Here is a 24358-nt window from a genome sequence, read left to right on the forward strand (position 1 = left end):
AAGATGGCCACTTACTTAATTGGACATGTAAGATTTCTTATTTGTATCCTTTTTGACCAGAGTAAAATGTGGAACATTAATTGTATATTTGCTAATTTTGGAGAATGAAGCATGTGCTTATGCTAATGGCATTCAAGAAAGCAAAAGGAGATCACTACATTTTTTAGCTTATGTGTTCTTGTCTTGTTATTGAATATTTTGCAGCATAGGTTTTCAGTTTTTATGTTAAGAAAGTTGGCACTAGTTGGGTCCTCCTCCATAAAGAATGGGAACAGATTTTACTTGGATAGGAACCCAGCTGTCTCTCTCTTTCAATGAAAGATTGGAGATCTGTCCCAGAGTCATTGGGAGCTGTTTTTCTAATTCTCCTTGCAATACCTTGCTTCATTTTCAGCTGTCTGTGTCAGATTCCACAACTGAAAACATCCTTGAAAAGTGGGACAAAAACACATATGACCTGTGCAATACAATTATCAGTAAATTTCATGCATTGAACCCAAAGACAATGCTATTGAGCTGCAGCTCTCCTGTCAACTGGGTAAAATGCTATCCCAAACTTGATTTGTATACGTTATATGCATTCCAAAGCTCAAAACTGCCATTTTACTCTGGAGAGCATCCAATGATATGAAACTGAGTTGACCAAGAAGTTATGCTGGATTCAATTCTGTAGAGCATCACAGGACGGGACACCAGATTTATTGATGACAATTTGGCACAATATTGTATGTAGAATTTCAGAGGCATGATAACCTAATTCAAAAATCTCTCCTGAAACAGCTAGGTAAATTTTTGAAGTGTGATAGATCAAAGGGGTTAAAAAGTAAATGAAGCAGCATGTGAGGCAATCTTGCCATCTAGTTTTGAGTGGGTAAGTTGAAATAAGGACGAGAATTTTTTTTATAATTTATGGAACATGGGCATCGCTGGCTGGCCAGCATTTATTGCCCATCCCTAGTTCCCCTTGAACTGAGTGCCATTTCAGAGGGCATTCAAAAATCAACGACATTGCTGTGGGTCTGGTGTCACATGTAGGCCAGACCAAGTAAGGATAGCCAATTACCTTCCCTAAAGGACATTAGTGAACCAGACGGGTTTTTCCGACAATCGACAATGGTTTCATTGTTATCAGTAAACTCTTAATTCCACAATCAACAAAGGATTAGAATAATAAAGTGACAGTGGATTTCGAGGGAAAGAAGAATACTGATGTTGACAGGATTTTTCAAAGAGGCGGAAGTAAGAGCAGTTGCAGGATTGAAGAGACGAAGGAAGGGGAATGGGTAGTGGAACAGTGCAGGGGTAGGAATGCAATCGGAGTGAGATTGTTAGGAAGAGCATAGGTGATTGTGAAGGGGATGGAAAGGCTGATTAAAGTCAAATTTTCCTGTAATCTCCTCCCCATCCTGCAGACTGCAGCTGTTAAAGACTTCTGTCGTGCTGTATCAGCCTTCCAACATACCATAAAAAGGAAGAAGAAAACAGATAAACAGGAGAGGACAGAGAATGAAACAAAAAGAGTTAGGGAGACAGAAGAAAAAGGGAGTGAGACAGAAACAGAAGAGAGAGAAACTTGATGACAAAGACGACAAAGCAATAAAAACAGCAAGACTGTAAGAAATGAGAAGAAGGGCTAATCAAACAGCTTTCAAAGAGTTGTTATGGACACAATGGACTGACCAACTTCATTTTCTCTTTAATATTCTATAATTCTATACAAAATGTCATATTCTCTGGCTTACCAAATGTAATGCCATGCGAAATTGACTTTTTCCACTAGACTTTGCTTTTAAATCCTTTTAACCTAGAAATACCAACATCATAGGAAAGGACGACGTCATCACCAATGTCTTATTTTGAGTATTATCCTTTAGAACGCAGCAAAGAGAGAATCTCGCCGGTGAGATCTCATTTCCTGATTTTCTACACCCCTCATCTGTGACATGATAAGGTTCCTGCTCAAGAAAGTCAGGAACCTAATTTTAATACATTATAATATCAGTAGCAAGCCATTCCCCCACCACTTCCACCCACATTGAATATTCAGTCTATGCCAACTGACATCATGCCAGCCATTTTACAAAGCTGCATAAAAATGTGAATCTGACAACCTCACCTCTGAAGGGGATATCAGAAGTGAGCATACAGGTTATCACCACCTACAATGGTTCAATGGAGAGAGGCCACAGGAGAAGACAGAACCAGCTATGTCATTCTTGGGTACAGGGGAGGTGGGTGGTGTGGGGTGGTGGGGCACGGGTGACTGTTTGCTGCTCCATACCTTTGCAGGTGTCAGTTAGCATGATGTTTTTGATTTCCAAGATGTCTGGCACCTGGTGTGGACTTCACACATCTTGGGTCACCTTTTCTGGAGTTTAAACAATGGTTCTTTAGAGCGATTGCCTTTCTGGAATGGCCGTTTGAAGTGTGAGAGAGCAGAAAATTCCACAAGGGGATGATTGAGAAGTCCCAAAGTGGGGTTCGGTGACTTGCTGGGTTGGATGGACAATATGGGGGACTCAAACATGAGATGGCGCTGACCTCCATGAGGGCAAGAGGCCCTTCACTCAGAGGTGATAATGAAGCCAGTAACATTTACCACCTCCTGCCCCCCCCCACCCTCAGGCTGAAAGTGACAGCTGTGAAAGGCAATGTGAAAGGGCCCTGCCAATGGTCCTTGAGAGTCCAGACTATCAGGGATGTTATCATGAGTGGCTGGCTGGCTATTCAATGTGGAAGGCTTATATGATGTCCTACCCATGAGAGCTGGGTGCATGAAGGTTAACATTAAAAGTCAAGTTGAATGCCATTTGTAGTCTTTAAATTAATCAGGGGAACCTTGCCTACGATAGGAGAATCAGCTACTTCCCTAATAAAGGGGGTGATCTTACCAAAATTCAGCAATGTGCCAGTTCCAGCGAGAAAAATGGAGTGAATCCCACCAACGGCTCCAATGTAATTTCTGACTGAATCGTGAGCTTGATAAACCAAAATTTTTATGATCACAAAAATCGCGCTTTGTGTTCACGGTGGCCTCCCTCTGATTCACCTGCCCCGGCTCAACTTAGTCGCTGCAATCACTGGGAAGCTAGATATAAATGGCTCCCAAGCACTCCCCAGCACTTGTTCCACATCTATTGCAGAGGTTAGTAGCCAGAAAGCCCGCACCTCATTTCTTGGAGGTACCCTGGACCAGAGTGCTGGATGGAGTGCAACAGAGGCAAGATACCTCTACTCCCAGCTTCACTAAGGTCGCCACCCTCACCTCGGATTCAGTGTCAGCTCACTGAAAAAGAGGACGGGTCAGCAGTGCTCCAAGACAATGAATGATCTTCGCTCAGCTCAGGGTAAGTGGGCTTCATGCAGTCTTTTTCTAGACTCCCTCACACACCTCTCACAGCTCCAATTTCATCTCTCACCCAGCCAACACCTATAAGGAGGCCCCGTCCATCAGTCACCATGTTCCCCCATACTCACTGTCATGCCCCTCACACTCCAGCTCCCTCTCAAGCTCCACACCTGCCACACCTCATCATCATCTTAAATGTCAAGATTCCCACTTACACTCTCCCTATGTTTCATTGAAGGCCAAAAAGGCAACACAGTAGCACAGTGGTTAGCGCTGCTGCTTCACAGCTCCAGGCATCCGAGTTCGAATCCCAGCTTGGATCACTGTCTGTGTGGAGTTTGCACATTTTCCTCGTGTCTGCATGGGTTTCCTCTGGATGCTCTGGTTTCCTCCCACAGTCCAAAGATGTGCGGGTTAGGTTGATTGGCTACGCTAAAAAAAAATTGCCCTCAGTGTCCTGAGAAGTGTAGGTTAGAGGGATTAGTGGTAAAATATGCAGGGATATGGGGGTAGGGCTTGGGTGGGATTGTGGTCAGTGCAGACTCGAGGGCTGAATGGCCTCTTTCTGTACTGTAGGGATTCTATGATTCTTTGAAAATCAACCACAACAAGCATGAGCAAGCACAGTAATGCCAGAGCTCAGAATCCCTGTGCCGTTCAAGGAGAAAGCATGTGAGCTGGCTGGGGAGGAGGAAGAGCACTCTTGATGAAGTGGGAGCAGCAGACAAAAGTGAGATTCTTCAAGACAGACGGTCATTCTCAAGTCTCAAATGAATAATCAGTGTTCCCTTATTTAGCCCCTGTGATATACTAATGTCTTCTCCATAACTTGCAAAGAAATTGGCAAATCAATTCAGAACATCCTTACGCTACCTGGGCCCAAAAGACACAAGCAGCTCCGAGGGAGACTTTTCAGATCCTGCCATGAAAGAGGCTTCACAGCTGTTACCCACATCCAACACCAATGCAGATACTCACACCTCAGAGGGTTCACTAAATAGGCTTATGAGTCACTCCCTGGGGACTAGCAGGCAGAGATAGGGATGTCCCGAGAACAGGCCCTCAGAGGGATGCCAGAGGCCAGGACTCTGCTGGGTCCCTAGCTGATGTCGTGCCACTGGTTCCGGTCATTCCAGAGTTGATCGAATTGCAAAGGCAGAGTCGTGAATATCAGCAAGACCACCTCTGACTGCAAGGCTGACTGGAGGAGTCCCCTTCCCTTTTATCTGAGGAGATAGTGCCATCACTCCAGCGCAATGAAGCCAACGTTGAGGATGGTGTCTGCAGTGGAGAGCTTGACGCAGTACATGCACATCATGTCAGGGAATGTCCATACCATAGTTCAGCTCATTACCTCCATGTCTGAGGGCATAAGCTCCATGGTACATGTCTTCAACTGCATGGTGCAGGCATGAGTGGGAATCCACAAGTGTCAGCATCAGACACTATGGTGCTTCTGGATCTCACTACAGCTACCCCTCTATCCCATAGAGGACTATCAGGCCCCTCGGGCACCCGTAGGGATGAGGATAGTCTGGGTCACAGCCTGGGGTCTTTCACCCCTGCCCGTCTGAGTTCCCCATTCCTGTGAGCAACACACCTCCAGTTCCACATACCAATGAGGGCATCACTACTATACCCATGCTGCCTGAAAGTATACCAGGGTCCTCAAAATCCAACCCTCAGGGGATGCCCCCCAAGGTCATGTCAGATAACAGGGCATGGAAGTCAGGATGCCTCCTCAATCTCAGCTGAGGATCTCAGGGAAGCACCTTGACATAATGGGAGGGTGACTAGGCACCTAGTTGGCACGGGTGAAAGTAGGCACAAGCGTAGAGGGGTCATTACTGTACATTGTTAAAAATAATAATCACTCTGTTCACTCTCAGAGCCTCCACCCTGACATTTTGTGCTGACAAGCTCGGTGAACCCATGTATACACCCAGCGCTTCATTCCTGTAGAACGTGAGAATGGCTGTATGCTATGTCTCTCCCACATTGAGGACAGAATAAAGAAGCCCTGCTGCAGACAACACACTTCCTACTTGCTCCTGAAATAAGAGATGATCAGGGCGTTCCTTGCTCATTGGCCAAATATAATAAACAGAATCTCCTTTGTGTCTTCCTCCTCACTCGGATCCTCGGTGTCTGAAATAATATCCATGCTGGTGGACTGGATTGAAACTAGATCATCACAGCCACCGCTCTCACTCTTAATCAGACTGATCAGCCTGGTCTTCAGTGCTTTCCTCTCGTTGAGCACCTGCTGTCTGCAATCTCTCAGTGCCATGGTCGGGCTCTCCAACACACATTCAATACAAAACCACAGGGCGTGAATGAATCATCTGTCTACAGATCAGATATTCCTCTTCCTCCACTCCACTGTCCAGTGTTCTTCCTCCTCCTTGGCATTGTCAGGTCCACTACCCTCCTCAACATCTTCCTCATCCAAGTAGATCTGGCGCTCGCCCATATCCTCCAGGTCTGGGTTGTCTCCTCTCTGCAGTGCTAAGTTGTGGAGAGCGCAGCAGACCACAATAATGTAGAAGACCCTCTCGTGCTTTATTAGAGGGCACCCCTCCGACTGGTCCAGGCACTGGAACTGCATCTTCAACATGCCGATCGCAGACCACCAACACACACATTGAAGTGCGAGCCTGATTGTATTGAGTCTCTGCCGATGTTTTTGGCGTCCACACTGGCATCATCAGCCAACTCTATGTATCCCAAGGAGCCATCCCTCCAGCTACCACTCTCCCTCAAAAACAGCTGGGATTTGCGAGCGGTCCAAGATGTAATTGTCATGGGCACCCCCTCGAAAACCAGCACATACCTGCATGATGCGCATTGTGTGGTCACAGGCAACTTGGACATTGAGGGAGCATACTGTCCCCAACTTTGATCCTCCGTATGTGGTCCTTCCTGCTCCCTGAACAACTGCAGGTCATTGATCCTGGACACGTGCAACAGCACACCTTTGTCTCTGCTGCTGATCAAATCCAATCTGTAGAAATGCCAACTCAACAGGCTACATTATCCTTGCAAATCATAAAAAAGTGAAAAAACCACAATGAGCGCTGAAGAGTCCTAACAGAGCACTGATACTCATTGCTCCATGCATCTGTGACTTCCACCCAAGTGCTTCCCATTACCAATGTGAATTTCTGCTCCGTCTTACATCATCCCCGACACTACAGCTACATCCCCACATAGTTTGCTCTGTACTCTAGCCAAAGGGATAGCATTGAACCTCCATTGTCTCATAGCATGTGATCCGCATACACCCTCCACCCCTGCAAGATAACATAAATCCTGATCTTGCGTAGTGCCAAAGTGCATCAGAGAGAATGCATGACAACAAGATGTGCATTCTGACAGGCACCTCAAAGGTGGTGCCAGTCATGACAATGAACAGGGTGAGTGGTGTCTGCTATCACCATCATATCTTGCCTGGAAGTTCTTCACAGTGCGAGCTGTGTTCTGCTGAGGCTTGAATTGAAAGATGCTTCTACATTCTAGGGCTTTTTGTTCCAAAGGGTTAACTTTTGTCTCCAGACTGTGCAACTAGATCTAGCTCTGGCTATTCAACTAGCATGCTGGACTCCTCAAGGAATCGTCAGTTAGTCACTATAGCAACAATATTCATCTTGACAAGACACAGCTGAATCTTGAGAGGTATGCAATTAGCATTTGAGGGCAGCCTCACTCTTACAGGTCTTTAATGCTGTTCAGTTAAAAAGCCTTGCATGAAAAAATATGCACCCTTTTACTGTTCTACCTGACAATTCGAGAAGTGGATTCAACCTTCCTTACCACTCTGGCTTCACACTTTAGAAAGAGTTTTCTCGCCCTCCAGCAATGAGAGGTCTTTATGCCTCATTGGGCAAGTTAGCTCCCCATCTTTGACACCCCCACACTGCCCTTGCAGCATGGCCTCTCAAAAAGCTAAACCCCAGGAGCTCAAAATCACCCTCATTACTGCCCCTCTGTTGTGGCCTCCTCCCACCCAGTTTACAGCTCCCAACAAGGAAGGTTGCCCACTCAGCTACTGTTTGAAGACAAACCCAACATGGACAAACCGGAAAGCGATGCCTGCTTGACAGCCAACACATCTTAGAGCAAGGGGCAACCCAATATGAAGGGAAGGGAATGCCTATGTACATCCCACCCACACCCTATATCCCTCCATCCCATTCCCTGGATAGTGCCAGTGATCTTCACCCCCAGCCTCAATTGTATTGCTCTGTGTCCCCAACATTTTACCTGGTGCCCCTTGAGCCTTGGACTGCCTGAGTGCTCATCTCCGATATCTCCCACGTAGGTGAAGTCACCTGGTTCACGCTACGTAGACATGTTATAAATGGTGCTGGCATGACATCACGCCAGCACCTGCTGAATATTTAGTGTGGCTTCAATTTCCAGATTTAGTCCTCAGCAATAATATGTTGATACATTCAAATAATATGTTGATGCGTTCAAATTTGGTTCCCACCCTTCCCCAGTGTACTTCAAATCCCTGTACCAGAGAGGTTAGTTCAAAATTGGAAAACACGATCACACCAGCAAAATTCACATTTTTTTCAAATTCCGCATTTTGAGCACTGCTGCCATTCTGCACACGAAGGGCCCAATTTTACCATTTGGAGTCTAAGGGCCGGATCCGGACCCTGAATCCTCTTTGCAGCATGCCCATATGCTTCTTGCAGGCTCCAGTCTGATTCACACTGTGGACAGGGCTTAGTGCTGTCGGAACGATTGGAGCTCTGAACTGCGTATGTGCAGTTAGAAAAAGAATTGGAGAAAGTGCGCGTGCGGTCGGGAAAGGGAAAAAAGCAGAGAGAGTGGCTCTCTGACACAAATCATCCTCTGGAGGGGGGGGAAAAAGGAGGAGGCTGGTCAGTGATGCGGATCACTGTTCCTGTGTTCAATGTTCCTGGAAGTTGTTCCTGTGCTAATTTTATTCTGATAGTCACAGGAAGATGAAATCTTGTAACCCTGTGACGACTTCCACAATTAGGTGAAAGAGAGCCTGGGAGATTTAGAGAGGTTCTGTTGAAAAGAAGGCAGAAAACAATAGCTAGCTGCCTCAGGTCACTGAAATAAACCTTTGATCAGACAAATGAATCTTGCAGGTATTTCTCATAGGGAGGAGATTGCTTATCAATCTATATCAAAATATTCATGCTAACTCTGGGCAGTGGAGAGTATTTTCAAGCAGAATTAATAATCTGATTGCTGTCCTGTCTCGTACAATTCGCTGAATCCAGAGATCTAATTAGTTTGAGGTCTTGTATTCAGATGTATCTTGTTCAGGAGGGAGGGTTGGGAGAGGGCTGATTGTTTTCTGGTGGCGGGGGGTAGACCCAATCGCTCACTGATGGGGGGAGGCGGATGGATCTCTGGTGGGAGGGGGCAGAGGGGTCCGCAGCCACTCTGCGGGCGATCCCTCCTCCCCACCAAGGGAGACGAATGCCCTCTCAACCCCCCCTCAACCCCAAGAGATACATCTGACCTGCCTCCTCCTCCTCCTGCCCCCTCCTCCCCAGAGAATGCTCTGACTCACCTCCCTCCTCCCCAAGAGGATGATCTGGGTCATAGAGCTATTGCAGGCTCTGAACACACTTTGGAGGTTCCCCTGCAAAACAAAAATCGGCTTTGGATTTTTATTTAGCAGGTCGCTAAAAGCACAGATCTGGAACATAACAGAAGAAGGTAAAAAGGGATTTGGTAGTAAAGTTGGGCACACAGTTCATTAAATCGATTTAAATGCATGCTAATACTTTTAAAACGTCGGGCCACCCAATTCGGGCGCGGACCAAATCTGTGCCCAAATCGGGTGTTGGTAAAGCCGCGATCTGCTCGGATTCAGGTACAGATCGCATTAAAGGCCCGATGCCCGAATTTACCATGATTTCACACCCGAAAACAAGCGCGAATTTTTGATAAGATCAGGCCCGGAGAGACTGGGCTCAAGATTTTGCCCAACACCCTGACCCTTTCTTGATGAGTCAATTATGCCAATTAAGTCTGTACTATAATGCATAATTCTGCCACTGATTGGCATCCACTTGTTAACTCTTTGGGAGCTGAACCCCCAAGCATTTAACTCCTCTTCATAGGAGAGAGGTGACAAAGGTTTAATCCCCAAAATAAGGGGCAAAGATAACACAGCTCATCAGACAGTCCTGAAACAAGAAGTGTCGTGGCAGCTTGTCAGCCCACCAGGAAATTAGGACATAAGTCAAGTTGATGAGGTTCCACAGGTCACTAAGGCTATCCAAGATAGATGCCCATCTGTCAAGTAGAGTTGGGAGAGGCTTGTGTGGGACATGGCCATTGTGTGAGAGGGTAAGGCAGTGAAGCTCACTGGAAAGACGCTCATAAAGGGGAATGTACATGGGTGGAAATACTACGTCTTAACAGCACAATAAATCACGGCATTGACAAGATTCCTCATTTCTCACAGATGTTTCCTCCCTTTCAGTTCTTGGAGTGTGAGGATGGTGGAGCCAGTGGGGTTGGCTGTACTTTTGATTGCAGTGGAACAGAAGCAAGGATGTCAATTTATGGCTGCAAATCATAGAAATCATAGATCCCTACAGTGCAGAAAGAGGCCCTTCAGACCATTGTGTCTGCACCAAACACAATCTCACCCAGGCCCTACCCTGATATCCCTACATATTATACCCACTAATCCCTCTAACCTAAGCATCCCTAGACACTAAGGGGCAATTTCTTAGCATGGCCAATCAACCCAACCCCCACATTTTTGGACTGTGGGAGGAAACTGGAGTACCCGGAGGAAACCCACACAGACACGAGGAGAATGTGCAAATTCCACACAGACAGTGACCCGAGCTGGGAATCGAACCCAGGACCGTGGAGCTGTGAAGCAGCAGTGCTAACCACTGTGCTACTGTTGCGCCCGCTACAGCAGGACCATGTGTTGAAGGTGGTGGCATGGTCCGCTTAGTCACCAGGGACAGGGCCACACATTGAGGTCGCTCAGAGGAGACACCACTGGAGATCCAGTGCCGGAGATCTCTCCTGAGAGATGATAGACCACTTATACCAGGTCATGAAGGAATTGGCACCAGGTGGACTGGGAGGTCACCCATTAGTTACAGCCCTGAAAATAACAACCTTGTTGAACTTTTATGCTAGCTGCTTGTTCCAGAACTGTGCAGGGGACCTCCGCAGCACCTTCCAGTCCACCACGTGTGAGTGTATGAGGTAGGTGACTGATGTACAATTTGCGAGGGCTCACAAGTACATCAACTTTGACCAGGACCAGGCTAGCCAAGAGGCCAGGGCCATTGGTTTCACTCGCATGGCTGGCTTGCCCCAAGTGTAGAGTCTGACTGACTGCATGTGTGTGACTCTGCATTCCCCATGGCAGCATGGGGCATCCTTCATGAACCACAAGGAATTGCACTCTCTCAATATGCAGATCACTTGTGACAATGCAACCATGTTATGCATTTGTGTATCTGTTTCCCAGAGGAGTGACCACAGCAGCTACGTTCTTGGATCTCTCAGATCTGGCTATCTTCAAGGCAGACCGGTAGCTGGAGGGATGTCTCCCTCAGGGAGTGGCTAATGACACCAGTGCGGATGCCACAAAAAACAGACTGTGACTCATTACAACAAATCTCATGCTGTCGCATGTGTACTGGTGGAGCAGATGATCACCTTGCTGAAATTATGGTTCCAGTGCTAGGACCAACTGGGGGGATCACTCAATACAGCCCCCAGAGAGTGCTGTGCATCATTGGATGTGCTGCATACTCCATATCCTCATATTGCAATGGGACAGGGAGTTGGAAAAGAGATGGAAGACCATCATATTTTTGGTGAGGAGGAAGGCAAGGAGGTCAGTGAGGAGCAACTCCAAGAGGATGCAGAGGAAGGAAGGACCTCAGGCAGTGATCAGGGCCCAAGTGGGTGCAGGGCTCAGGGTACCCTAATAGCCTCTCACTTTGGGAAGGACCAGAACCCAGGTGGGCAGATATGTCCTCCCACTGTGGGGTCTGAGACATTCTTACTTGTGTGCTGCCAACGAGAGGTTTCCTTGCTGATTGCACCTTTAATGAGCAGGGCGCAGAAGTCCAATAACCAGATGTTGCAGGAGAATGATGATGACTTGCAATGAGGACGATGACTTGCAATGAGGACAGGTCAATGCTCCTCATATTTCCTACGATTGTCCAACTCCTGCCTGACAGAAACCTGAGCACAAACTGTCATTGAACAATGTGATCTATGAGCACTTGGACACTGAATGATATATCCCAGCTGATACTGCCTTCTTTTAAGTTGAGGGTACGGGTGTGCGTCTGTACCTATTGTGCAGGTGGATAGACTCTCACAAGCCTTCAACCAGTGGCTTCAACGTGCTGAAAGAATACTTCCACAGATGAATGGCATGGCATTGGCATTGGCCTTGGCTTGTGAGGGGTTAGAGAAGGTGCCCAAGACCAGGATTACATCAGGATGGCTGTGTTGTTAGATTGGACAGAGAAGAAACCATTAAACTGCCATCCTCTCAGAGGAGATTGAGGATGTGCCAGCATTGTGCTTCCAGCCTAAACATTGGGGTCGGTTGTGCATACTGCAATGAAATGAGAGCGTGGAGGCACTTTAAAGGTGCATAACGTGACTTTTAGTACATTGAATGTTATTAACATTCAATGTATTAAAGTGATTAATTAAAGTGAAGTGATTAATCTCTACTTACACTTAAATTGACCCGTGCCCACACATTCTGTCTGAAAAGACGGGCCCACATTCTGACTATAATCTCTTAACCTGCCTTACCCAATCACTAATCCACGTTGAGGATGAAGTGATGACTACCACACCCTATTGCCTGAGATGTCCTTGGCAGGCACCTCCTGGAGGGCCAAAACCTTGAGGGTTGGGCCTGCCTTTAGGTAGCAAGGGTATTGTGGTGCTATCCTCCTTAGTGTGAGGGACTGCAGGTATTTTGGTCACGGGAAGAAGGAGTTAGACTGGCTGGACACCCCCGGATCTCCTGCTTGGAAGGCCCTGGGATGGGCACCAAAAGACCCTCTTCCCTCTGGATGCATGGACCCCTGGATTCTTCCATGGGATTGAGGGATAGCTGGAGCAAGATCTAGAAGCCCCGCCTTCCTGTGGTGCTGACGCTCATGGATTTCCACAATTGCCTAGAAATACATTTGATGCCCTGCACCATGCAGCTCATGCCCTCAACCTTGAAGTGCATGACCTGAACCATAGAATGAACATCCCCCACCATGGAGTGCATGTCCTGCACCAAAGCCTCCACTGCAATTGCCACTCTTGTTACGTTGGCCTGATTGCCTTGGAGTCCAAAGAGGGATGCTGACATCCCTTCCTGATATTCACAACTCTGCCTTTGTAGCTTTAACAGCTATGGCACTCCACTTGACCAGGCTCTGCAGTCACCTGGGCTCCAGCATTGCTGGATCCCTAATTTAAAGTTTATTTATTAATATCACAAGTAGGCTTACATTAACACTGCAATGAAGTTACTGTGAAAATCCCCTAATTGCCACACACCAGCATCTATTGGGTACTGAGGGAGAATTTATCATGGCAAATACACCTAACCAGCAGGGTCTTTGGGAGGAAACCAGAGCACCCAGAGGAAACCCACACAGACATTAAAGTTTATTTATTATTTATTAGTCACAAGTAAGGCTTACATTGACATTGTAATGAAGTTACTGTGAAATTCCCCTACTCACCATAGTCTGGCATCTGTTCAGGTCAATGCACATCTTTCAGAACGTGGGAGGAAACTGGAGCACCCGGAGGAAACCCACGCAGACATGGGGAGAATGTGCAAAGTCCACACAGATAGTGACCCAAGCCAGGGATTGAACCCGGGTCCCTGGTGTTGTGAAGCAGCAGTGCTAACCACTGTGCTACTGTGCCGCCCCATGGGGAGAATGTGCAGACTCAACACTGGTAGTGACACAAGCAAGAATCGAACCCAGGTCCCTGGCACTGTGAGACAGCAATGGAAACCACCGTGCCACCATTCCTACCTCTGCCTGCTGTGGATCATTAACTATGAGGTGCTCACCAGTGAGTGACCTGGAATCCTGCCTACATTTATTCCCACTGAGGTGTGAGTTTCTGCACTGGTGGAGGTTGGAGGTAACAGCTGTGATGCCGCTTCGATGCTATTCTTCAAGATATTACCTCAGAGCAGCTTGGGTCTATTGCGTCTAGAGGGTAAGAGAATAGTGCAGACAGCTCAACTGATTGACCTGCAAGTGAAGTGAAGTGGCATTAGTGCATGATAAGGGCATAAGAATAGCAGAAACTGAACTCACGTGAGGATGGCCCATGGTGGGATCTGCTGAAAGCTCTCTCTTTTATCTCTTGCCCCCACCTTGCCGTCAGCACAAGTGTGGTCCTGCTGTCTCTGGCCAGCTCAAGGGCTCTTTCCTCAAGTGGAGTGAGGATCTTCAAGTTGGGCATCATTTTGGCAGGCTGTACCCACTCACAGGGATTGTGTTTGAGTTTGTTCTGCAATAAGACAGCTGGAAAGAGTGTAGGCAGGATTCATGTTTGGTCAGATGGTAAGCATGCCCGTTGGTGAGTGGCAATGGAGATGTGAGAAGGAGAGGATCTATTGTGGGGATAAAGAAGGAGGACTGCAGGGTAAGTGTTAAGACTCTGTGAGGTGGCTGGGAGTGAGATTAGCATGTAAGTGTGATGGGTGTGTTAATGGATGTTAGCAGACACGTGAGAAGGGTGACTTACTCTGGCTGCACAAAGAAGTCATGATGTGGGTATGCAGGCGTTGGACTGGCGTAAACACCGTAAAAAGCCTGACAACACCAGGTTTTAGTCCAACCGATTTATTTGACAATAGACTCACAAGCTTTCGGGGTTAGCCCCTTCGTCAGGTGAATGGAGAGTTCTGGCCTCAGACAGAGCATATAAAGCACAGACAGTTTAGAGATTACTGATTAGAATGCGAATCCTCCGGAGTCTTCAACATATCATTGATGAAGACGAATATCTCGCCAGGGCTATCCCCACACCCCCACTTCTTGCCTTCAGACAACCACACAACCTCAAACAGACCATTGTTTGCAGCAAACTACCCAGCCTTCAAGAGAACAGTGACCACAATACCACACAACCCTGCCACAGCAACCTCTGCAAGACATGCCGGATCATCGACATGGATACCATCATCACACGTGAGAATACCATCCACCAGGTACATGGTAAATACTCTTGCAACTCGGCCAACATTGTCTACCTGATACGTTGCAAGAAAGGATGTCCCAAAGCATGGTACATTGGGGAGACCATGCAGACACTACGACAACGGATGAATGAACATCGCTCAACAATCACCAGGCAAGACTGTTCCCTTCCTGTTGGCGAACACTTCAGTGGTCACGGGCATTCAGCCTCTGACCTTCGGGTAAGCATTCTCCAAGGCGGCCTTCACGACACACGACAGCGTAGAGTCACTGAACAGAGACTGATAGCCAAGTTCCGCACACATGAGGACGGTCTCAACAGGGATCTTGGGTTCATGCCGCACTATCTGTAACCCCCGTGACTTGCCTGGGTTTGCAAAACCTCACTTACTGTACTGTCTGGAGACAATACACATCTCTGTAACCTGTGATCAGTGCTCCTTCCACTCACATTGTCAGCCACTTCAGGTCTTGAACAGCAGGTTAGGTGTAAGGATTCACATTCTAATCAGTAATCTCTAAACTGTCTGTGCTTTATATGCTCTGTCTGAGGCCAGAACTCTCCATTCACCTGATGAAGGGGCTAACCCCGAAAGCTTGTGAGTCTATTATCAAATAAATCGGTTGGACTAAAACCTGGTGTTGTCAGACTTTTTACTGCACAAAGAAGGTCATTCATCTTTTTCCTGCACTGAATTCCCATCCTCTTATGCAGTGAGCTGGCACTCACTAACGCTGCCACTGTCTCCCAAGCAAGATTGATGATCTTGCTGGAAAGCTGCTGACCCATGTAAGGGTAAATATGTCTTGCCTCTGCTCCACCCCATCTAGCATCTTGGTAAGGGCTCCCTCAAAGAATTGTAGGATTGTCTTCCTGGCTGCTACCCACCTATCCCCACTTGAAATTGGAACGAGTGCTTGGGAAGCATTTAAATGGTACACCTTCAGTTGCTGAGATTGAGTGATGCCAGGGTGAGCAAATCAGAAACAGGCCACCATGAATGGAGCGTGAAACTTACTAAAAAAATTTTTTTTTATCAAAGTGGCTGAAGATATGCTGACTTTTCTTGCCAACAATGAATGTGGTGTGAAACCCCTGAAGAAAATATGTTTTTTAACAAGAGGCTGATAATGCAGTGATTTTTCTCACCAATGATGCCAGAACCTCTCCGGTTTTCTTGCTGGAACCAACACTTTGAAAAAATATTGAAACATTCCACTTTATTCTTCTGATTTAACCCTAAAGGGAGTTTGCTGCAAGTCACTTTAAAAATTGGCCTCACAAACAAAGGGTTTGGAGAACACATCTAAGTTTACTTAAAAATTAACATACCTCTGCTTATGGACAGATAATGGGAAATAAGGGAATTCAATCTTGCCTTCCCTCCTCTTTCTATAATACTCCTTAACTAATCAGGTTGGAGGATTGTGGAATGAACTGAGCAAGTTCTGAACAGGGGAATGAATATTAGAATGGTGAATTCAGTATCAAATCAGGTACAGAAAGAAAAATAAGATGAATAGAAAGATTGGATTAAGAGGAGGAAACAATGACAAAAAGAAAAAGTAGGAAAGTTCTCTTAAATCTCAAACAACAATTAAAGTTTTGAAAAATGAGTCTGCCAACTTAAAATAGTTGATTTTCAGTGACAGAGTTCGACTGACAGTAATTGTTATCGCATTGTTCATATGGGATTTAGATTTGAAATTATTTGACTTAACTTTATGTGACAAGCTTACTTCACACATGTAGTACTAGTGCAGAAATTTGATATAGCTTAATGCATTTGAATGGGGAGCCCAACAGTGAAATCTTGGCCCCGATTCTCCCAAAAGTGCTGAATTGGCAGGAAAATTGTTCTAAATCCTGACTGTTTTGTCAGTTCAGCTTCTCACCTGAATCTCCGCACTCTGTGCACTGTAAAGGTCCCAGTCATAAATGTTATTAAAAGCCTCAGGGCGGGGGGCAGGGGGGCCCTATTCGCACCAGAGTCTGAAGGTCTGGAACTCTGTGCATAGTAAGAAGTCTCACAAACCAGGTTAAAGTCCAACAGGTTTATTTGGTAGTGAATGCCACTAGCTTTCGGAACACTGTTCCTTCACCAGGTGAGTGGAGAGTTCTCATCACAAATAGGGTATATAAAGGCACACACAGTTTACAGAATACTGATTAGAATGCAAGTCTTTACAGCTAATCAGCTAATCAAGTCTTAAAGGTGCAGACAATGTGAGTGGAGATAGCATTAAGCATAGGTTAAAGAGATGTATATTGTTTCCAGACAGGACAGTAAGTGAGATGCTGCAAGTTCAAGCAAGTCATGGGTGTTACAGATAGTGTGACATGAACCCAAGATCCCGGTTGAGGCCGTCCTCATGTGCAGAATTGCCCATCGGTTTCTGCTCAGCGACTCTGCGCTGTTGTATGTCGTGAAGGTGGCCCACAATAGGCCCCACCCCTTTGGCACTGCCAGATGGGCGATGCCAAGGTATCCCCTGGGCATGGGCACTTTTCCCCTGGGGCAGTATCAGGGGGCCCACACCCGGGGGCACCACTCCTTGCTGCCTGACCCCCTTGGGGGCCCCAATTGCCCCCTTCATTCAGGCGGAGTCTCCTGCTAGTTTCCCGAATGTGAGGAGTTAGTATGAACCCCACTGGAATGAAGTACTCTTAGCGGGATGGGAAATTCAATCAGGACATGAAAGTTCCCAATAATGAACTGCTAAACATATTTAAAATACATTATAAAAAGATTCAAATGACTTATCTGCCTTCCCTCCAGTTTCCAGCGTGGTCTGACCGGCAACTGTTCGCTGGCTCTGGGAGATACGCATGTATTCCCGACACACGCGTAAATCCCAGTACAAGGCCAGCAACGCATTTCTCCCACCTGAACGTGCCAGAAAAGTTGTGGGTTGCAATGAGAGAATCATGGCCCTTATTTCACAAAGTTAACAGTGAAGTGGCACATCTCCGACGGCAACATCTGAATTTCTGAGTTTAATTTATGTATCTGACCCCATCTGAATTTGATCTTTGCACTTAGATAATGGCAAGCGTTATTAACAATAACAGCAATATTCAAATTGACTGGTTTAACAAATATAACTGGTCTTATAGAGCCATATTTTACCATTTTGATTCTAGGTGCGATTCAGATCCAACTTGAAAAACTGTTCGCAGGCGCCTCCATATGCACTTAGGCTGAAAAAAAATTGCGATTTTGAATTGCGCTGTGGGCGAGGCCTACTGCACCCAGAACTCTGCAGTTCCAGTTGGAGCTTTGACTGCGCATGCGCAGTGAGAAAAAAATTGAAAAAAATGTACTCCTATCTCAGGCCGCAAAAAATGGATAAAGTGGCCCAAGAGCGAAAAGCAGAAGTGATGACCCTCACAGACATTGCCCCACTCCCACGACATAACTGTCTCCCTTATCCATCCACCCCGACCCCATTACCCAGACCGATCATGACCCTCTACCCCCTTCCCCCCACTGATCGCCCGCAGAGTGGCAGTAGGCTCCCCCTACCCCTGCCCCCCTCCCCCTACCAGAGATCCATCTGGCCTCCCTCCCCCCCAACAGAGAATGACTGGCCTACCTCCTTCCTACCCCCCACCACCACAGAATGATCAGGCCTCCGTCCTCCCCCCCACAACCATAGAATGATCAAGCTCCTCCCCTTCACCCGCCCCCAGCCCTCTACCACTGGAAAGCAACCTGGCCTTCCTCCTGCCCCACCACCAGAGAATGATCTGGCCTCCCTCCCCCACCTCCCCCCACTAGAGAACCATCTGGCCTCCCTCTTCCCCTCACCATCAGACAATATTAGGCCTCCTTCCACACCTCACCCCCGCCCCCCCTCACTGCCACCAGAGAATGATCGGTCCTCCGTCCTGCCACCCCATCCCCCCCACCAGAGAATGATTGGGCCCTCCTCCTCCCCGCCCCACCTCCCACCAGAGAACCATCTGCCTCCCTCCTCCCAGCACTCCTCACCACAGAATAATCTGATCCCCCTCCCCCCTGCCCACTACTGATCTGAATCAGAGAGCTGTTGGAAGCTCTGAACTTACCTCTTCACAAGCTGGGGCGCCCGAAACAGACATTTGTCAAGCATGCCTGTTTCACGTCAAAGCTAGACAGGCAAATGTGATGGTAAAGGGAGAAGTGCAGATAAAGTTGGGAGGGCCTCCCATTAATTCCCAAATGCATTTGGCCGTTTCAGGTGCAGTTTGGATTGCAGCCATTTTCGGCCCTTGGTAAAGTGCTCAGCTACGCAGGCGCAGATCGTGCTAATTGCCGCATGCCCAACTTTACCAAGTTTTCGTGCCTGAAAGTGGGTGCAGCACAATGATAAAATCAGGCCCATGGTATTTCATGTGACAACCTAATATCATCGTTTATAAAGAATAAGCAAAAAACTGCAAACTTTGGGAAATTAAAAATAAAAGAGACAGTGAAAGGTAATAGGCATTTGTGAAATATGTGCAAGTTAAGAAGGGCGATTTTGAGTCCACACACTCTGGGGGTGATTCTCCCAAAAAAGTTCTAAATGCTGAATTCACAGGAAAACTGATGTAATGCACAATTTTTTTTTCCAGTGAGCATTCACACTAGAATCTCCCACACTCTGTACAATTGTGAATATCATTAAAAGGTCACAATCGTAAATATCATTAAAAGCTTTGGGGGGGGAGGGGCCTCTTCACGCCGGAGGAATGAGCTGCGCCCCGAACTGTCAGCCTGCACTTTACTGGCCAGCCCGATTGCTGGCCAGCCTGGGACCCCACAGTGGCCCAATTGCAGCCCCACAAGAATACTCAGGCCAGCCCCAAACCGCCCCACCCCCCCACCCCCCTCCACGTCCAGGAGCGACCTGATCACCAGCCCAACCGCCCAGCCACAATGACCTCCCCGGTAGATTTCAACCCCACCCCCCAGCCCCACAGGAGACAGAACCCAGCAGACACCCCATCCCCAGAAGAACCCCACCCCCACCATGGGTCAGCAGTTGGGGCTCAAGATCTGGCAAAACGTGGAAATCATGAATCTTGTCGGCCGGATTGCGATCTCTGATTTTCGCTGCCCCTTGCTGGCAATATATATAAATAAATTTTAATGTAATTATACACCCCCTGCCTTTTCTTGTAAATTCCTGGGAAATGGGCATTGCTTGCTGGCCAGAATTTATTGCCCATCCTTAGTTGCCCTTGTTCAGAGGGCAACTGAGAATCAACCACATTGCTGTGGCTCTGGAGTCGCATGTAGGCCAGACCAGGTAAGGACTGCAGATTTGGTTTTTCCGATTATCAACAATGCTTTCATGGTCATCAGTAGATTCTTAATTCCAGGTATTTTTTATTTGTGGTATTTTTACACAATCTGCAGAGTGGGATTCAAACATGCGTCTCCAGAACATTAACTGAGTTTCTGGATTAATAGTGTAGCAATAATATCACTAGGCTATCACCTTTCCTTTTATATACTCACTAAATTTTCACATTGGCAAGGTTTACAACACGTTCACTTAGATATGAACCTGTTGTGGGGATCCCCCTGGAGTGTAAAGGTGAACATAGCCCCCAGAGAAAGGGACATGGCCAGGCAGTGCACCCAGTGCTGCCCCTGATATAGATTAGCACTGCCTCACCTGCAAGGGACTCATCTATTTAAGGTGATGGAGTGGGGAGAGGACGTGGTAGTTGTTTTGATGGCAGCGATGATTGTTTATGGGGATGGGAGAGGAGGAAGGGGTCCAATGTTGGTGATATTTGGGGACAGATTGAAGGGGGGATGCCAGCTATGACTGCTTGGAGGGAGGTGGGGAAGGACTCTGATGCCAGCGATTTCACTTTGGGAGGGGATGGAAAGTGGTCCAATGTCAGTGATGGTACGGGGGGAGGTATGTTGTTGATGACTGTTTGGAGTAGAGGTCTAAGAAGGTGGGAGCGTTGCCAGTGTTGACTGTTTAGGTTGCTGGGGAGAAAGGGTCCAATGCAGGTAATGTTCAGAGGGAAAGGGACCGATGCTGGTGATGTTCATTGGGAGGGAGGATGCCATTGATGACTGCATGCTGGAGAGGAGAGGTCCAATGCCAACGATGTTTGGAGGGAATGTGGGGACTAGCATGCTGGTGATGACTGTTTGGGATGGGGGGGGAAGAAGTCTGATGTCGGTCATGTTCAGGTGGAAGAGGAAACCGGTATTAACTGTTTGGGGAGGGGAGAAGGGGACCAATGCTGTTGGTGACTGGGGGAAGGGGGAAGGAGTCCAGTGCCAGTGATGACTGTTAGGGGTCTGATGCTGATGATGTTTGGGGTGGGGTGGCCTGAGGTGGAAGGACGGGGGGGACAATGCTGGTGATGACTGTGTTGGGGGGAGGGGACCAATACCCGCAATAACTATTTGCACTGATGGGGGAAGGGGTCTCATACTGATGTTCAAGGGAAGGGCAGTGATCCTTGTTGCGATGCGACGGAGAAAAGGGGTTTGGTGCTGGCAGTGTTCAGGTGAAGGGGACTGATGCCAGCGATGACTATCTGCAAGGAGGGGGGAAGGGATCCCTCTATTTGCAGGGGAGGGAAGGGGAGGGGTCTGATGCCAACAAGACTGTTTGTGGGGATTGAGGGGTGGAGCCCCTGAGACCTCTGTGGTGGGGTCAGGGAGAGATTCTTTCCTAATCTGATCAGGGTTCCCTTTTAAAAGAACAATCTCAGCACAGCTGGCTTTACCAGCGTGCTTTGGCCCACCTCTCAACATGACAGTGCGAAAGATGCCCCCTGCTCCCCATCCCTGTTTTTTTGACCTAGTGCCATAAAATTTAGAGAGAAAAGTTGCCTGTTTCTCTGGTGAGAAATATGCCAATTTTCAGTCAGATCCTGACATTTTGCCATTTTTTGGTATGATTCTGCTCATTGTTTCAGTTATAACATGTTATCAGAGCTGCAGGAGGAACTACAGGTAAACAGCATTTACAAAGAAACAGCAGAGGTCGTGTCGGTGTGTGTGCTTGATCCTGAACCGGTAGACGGGCGCCGCAACAGCTCGGTGACTAGCACTGCTAGCTGTGCAGGTACATGGATTTGGGCCTGTGTCTGTGGGAGTTTGTGCATTCTCCCTGTGGTTGCGTGGGTTTCCTCCGGGCGCTCCGGTTTCCTCCCACACCCCAAAGATGTGCTCTCAGGCTGATTGGTTTTACCAAATTGACACTATTCTCCCCTGAATCTGGCTAAGTTAGGGGTTCCATTCGTAGACACGCAGGGTAGAATAGGTGTAGGGTGATGCGGCAGCGCGGGCTCGTTGGGCTGAAGGGCCTGTTTCCCGTGCTGGGTTGTTCTTTGTTCTTTGTTCTTTGTTTGGAAGAGGGAAAAGCACATATATGAGGGAAAGGAAGTAGACTGACTTGTAAATGCATAAATGAAAAACATAGGGTTTTTGATAAGAAAGGGGATTAAGGGTTATGGGGAGAGGGTGGGAATGTGGAACTGAGCCAAGACAGATCAGCCATGATCTTATTGAATGGCGGGGCAGGCTCAAAGGGCTAGTTGGCCTACTCCTGCTTCTATTTATTATGTTTCTTATGCTCTTATAGGATGATATGAAGATATAAACATGAGATGATAGGAAAAAGTATAAATTAAAATGTTTTAGTAGCTACAGAAAATTTGAGAATAGCTGAGGTGGTAGTGTGAGTGCGTATATGTTTGTGGCAAGTCTGAAATGAAAACAAATTAATCATGTATTGTTAACTTCTCCTATCATAAAGAAAGTAGGTGTTAAAGTTAAGATCTGAAGTTACTGAATATTAAGATCATATAAGGCGCCGTTCACTTAGCTTACATAGAGCTTCATTGGAATGTCTAAGTCCAGGGAGATCATGGGTTGAATGAGAAATTGAAATGGTACTGTTGGGGGGTGATCTTGGGTTATACTTGCAGACAGAATTTTATTCATGCTAGTTGCTCTAAATTATGACTAGTTTATCTTTATCATGGTACTTGTTATGCAATAAAATTCTCTATTTAATTGCACAGTTGAAAAATGTGAAGTAGAAAATTTGTTGCCCTTATTTTGTATCGGTATTTTTATTTTTTTTATTCTTTATTTAAAGGGTAAACTCTACGCCTGCACAGATGGATCCAAACAGAGAGAGTTTGAATGCAGGTAAGTTTAGAGTGAGAATACGTGCTTAGTAGCAAAAAGGATAATCAATTAGCTTTAATACTTGTTATTGCATTAGACAACAAATTATTTTGAGGTGAGGTGCCTGGCAACAGTCGTTATTGATTAGGAGTGCAAATTGAAGAATTGAGCACTGAGGTCAATACAGTTGATGCATAGAATTGCTGATTGTTCAGTGATTAAAATCTGTTGTCGATCTGGGTGACATTGAAACGAAGGTAGTAGGACATATTATAGTGTTCTAACCAACTGTACTGCTCAGTCTCCTTGGAGTCCTCTTTTGTAGTTATATGACATAAAACACTTCTCACTGTTTAACATTGGAGAAGGAAGATTGTTCCTGGCAGTAAAAGCTTAGATCTGTTTATGTATCATTGCAAGACTCTTAATTTAGCACAGCTCATTTTAACAGTGAGGACAGTCTGTAAAATCCAGTTTAGTTTATGTGTCATTTTGTTTGATAACAAATGTACTGTGAAAAAATGTTGGTATTTAATGCCAGCATACACAAGTCCCACTTTGCAGTTTGTTTCTGTTGAAGACATAAAAAGAATGTCTTTCATCAAGATTATAATTTTCATACATGTAAGTCTTGGCAGTCATCAGAAGCAAAAAAAAAGTAACCTTTCAGCAAAGTTTTATTATTAGGAGATGGAAGGCAGGAGTACATGTTTGTTAGATATTTGCCAAGTATTTTTGTGTACTTCTCTAATTAATCCTTTTTGCTTTTCTTCCAAACCATTTCATGGCATGACCAAGACTGCATTATCACTTTGTGTGGAATCACAAGGACAAACCACTTAAAGCACCTTGACATTTATTTAAGCTAAATAAAATAAGAATAATTTTATATTTTGTGATTTTTTTGAGACATTTCTGTTGATTCAACTTAAAATAAAATTACTTTTGAGAACATTATTGAAGGAATTGGCTGGGAGGAGTGCAATTACTGATATTTCATCAGTCTCATCATTTAGACGTCTATGTTAATCCAAGTTCCCAGTGAATGTGAGGGTTCATAAGCACCTCTAGGCCAGTGGTTTGATCAATTTTCAGCATCTTTAAGATTCAAACCATTTCTGATTTCTGATATTTATTTCAAAGATGTGAAATTTAACTTTATCCTTACTCTCAGAATGTACAGTGAAGGAACCTGTGCATAAGAATACAAGAAATAGAAACAGGAATAGGCCACCGGGATCTTCTAGCCTGCCCCACCATTCAATACAATCATGGTCTCAATTCCTTTTCTGTGCCATTTCCCCATAGCCCCCTATTCCTTGTTCTATCAAATATTTATTCACCTCCACTTTGAATACTTCCAATGATCCAGCTTCCACCACCATTTAGGACAGAGAATTCTGGAGAATAACCACCCTCTGTGAGAAGAAATTTCTACACACCCCAGTTTTAAATGATTGGCCCTTATCTTGTAGCTGTGTTCTTTTGTTCAAGACTCTCCCATTAGTGAAAACATCCCATCATTTAACCTGTCAGGCACCTTCAGGATTTTATATGTTTGAATAAGGTCACCCCTCACTCCTCTAAACTCCAAGAAATACAAAGCCAGACTATTTATTCTCTCTTTATAGGAC

At 46.3% G+C, this 24358-nt stretch overlaps 1 protein-coding gene across 1 annotated transcript in view; it reads left to right on the forward strand.

Annotated features, from left to right (window-relative positions):
• The window catches only part of cacna1c (calcium channel, voltage-dependent, L type, alpha 1C subunit), a 1035639-nt gene that overhangs the window by 714284 nt on the left and 296997 nt on the right, over positions 1 to 24358 (forward strand). Inside the window, exon 25 of the mRNA XM_080190924.1 lies at positions 22693 to 22745. Within this exon, the coding sequence (XP_080047050.1) occupies positions 22693 to 22745 (53 nt within the window). The remainder of the gene's footprint in view (positions 1 to 22692; positions 22746 to 24358) is intronic.

This window comes from Carcharhinus amblyrhynchos, chromosome 6 (genome assembly GCF_965287045.1).
Source record: "Carcharhinus amblyrhynchos chromosome 6, sCarAmb.v2.hapA, whole genome shotgun sequence".
Lineage (NCBI taxonomy): Eukaryota > Metazoa > Chordata > Chondrichthyes > Carcharhiniformes > Carcharhinidae > Carcharhinus > Carcharhinus amblyrhynchos.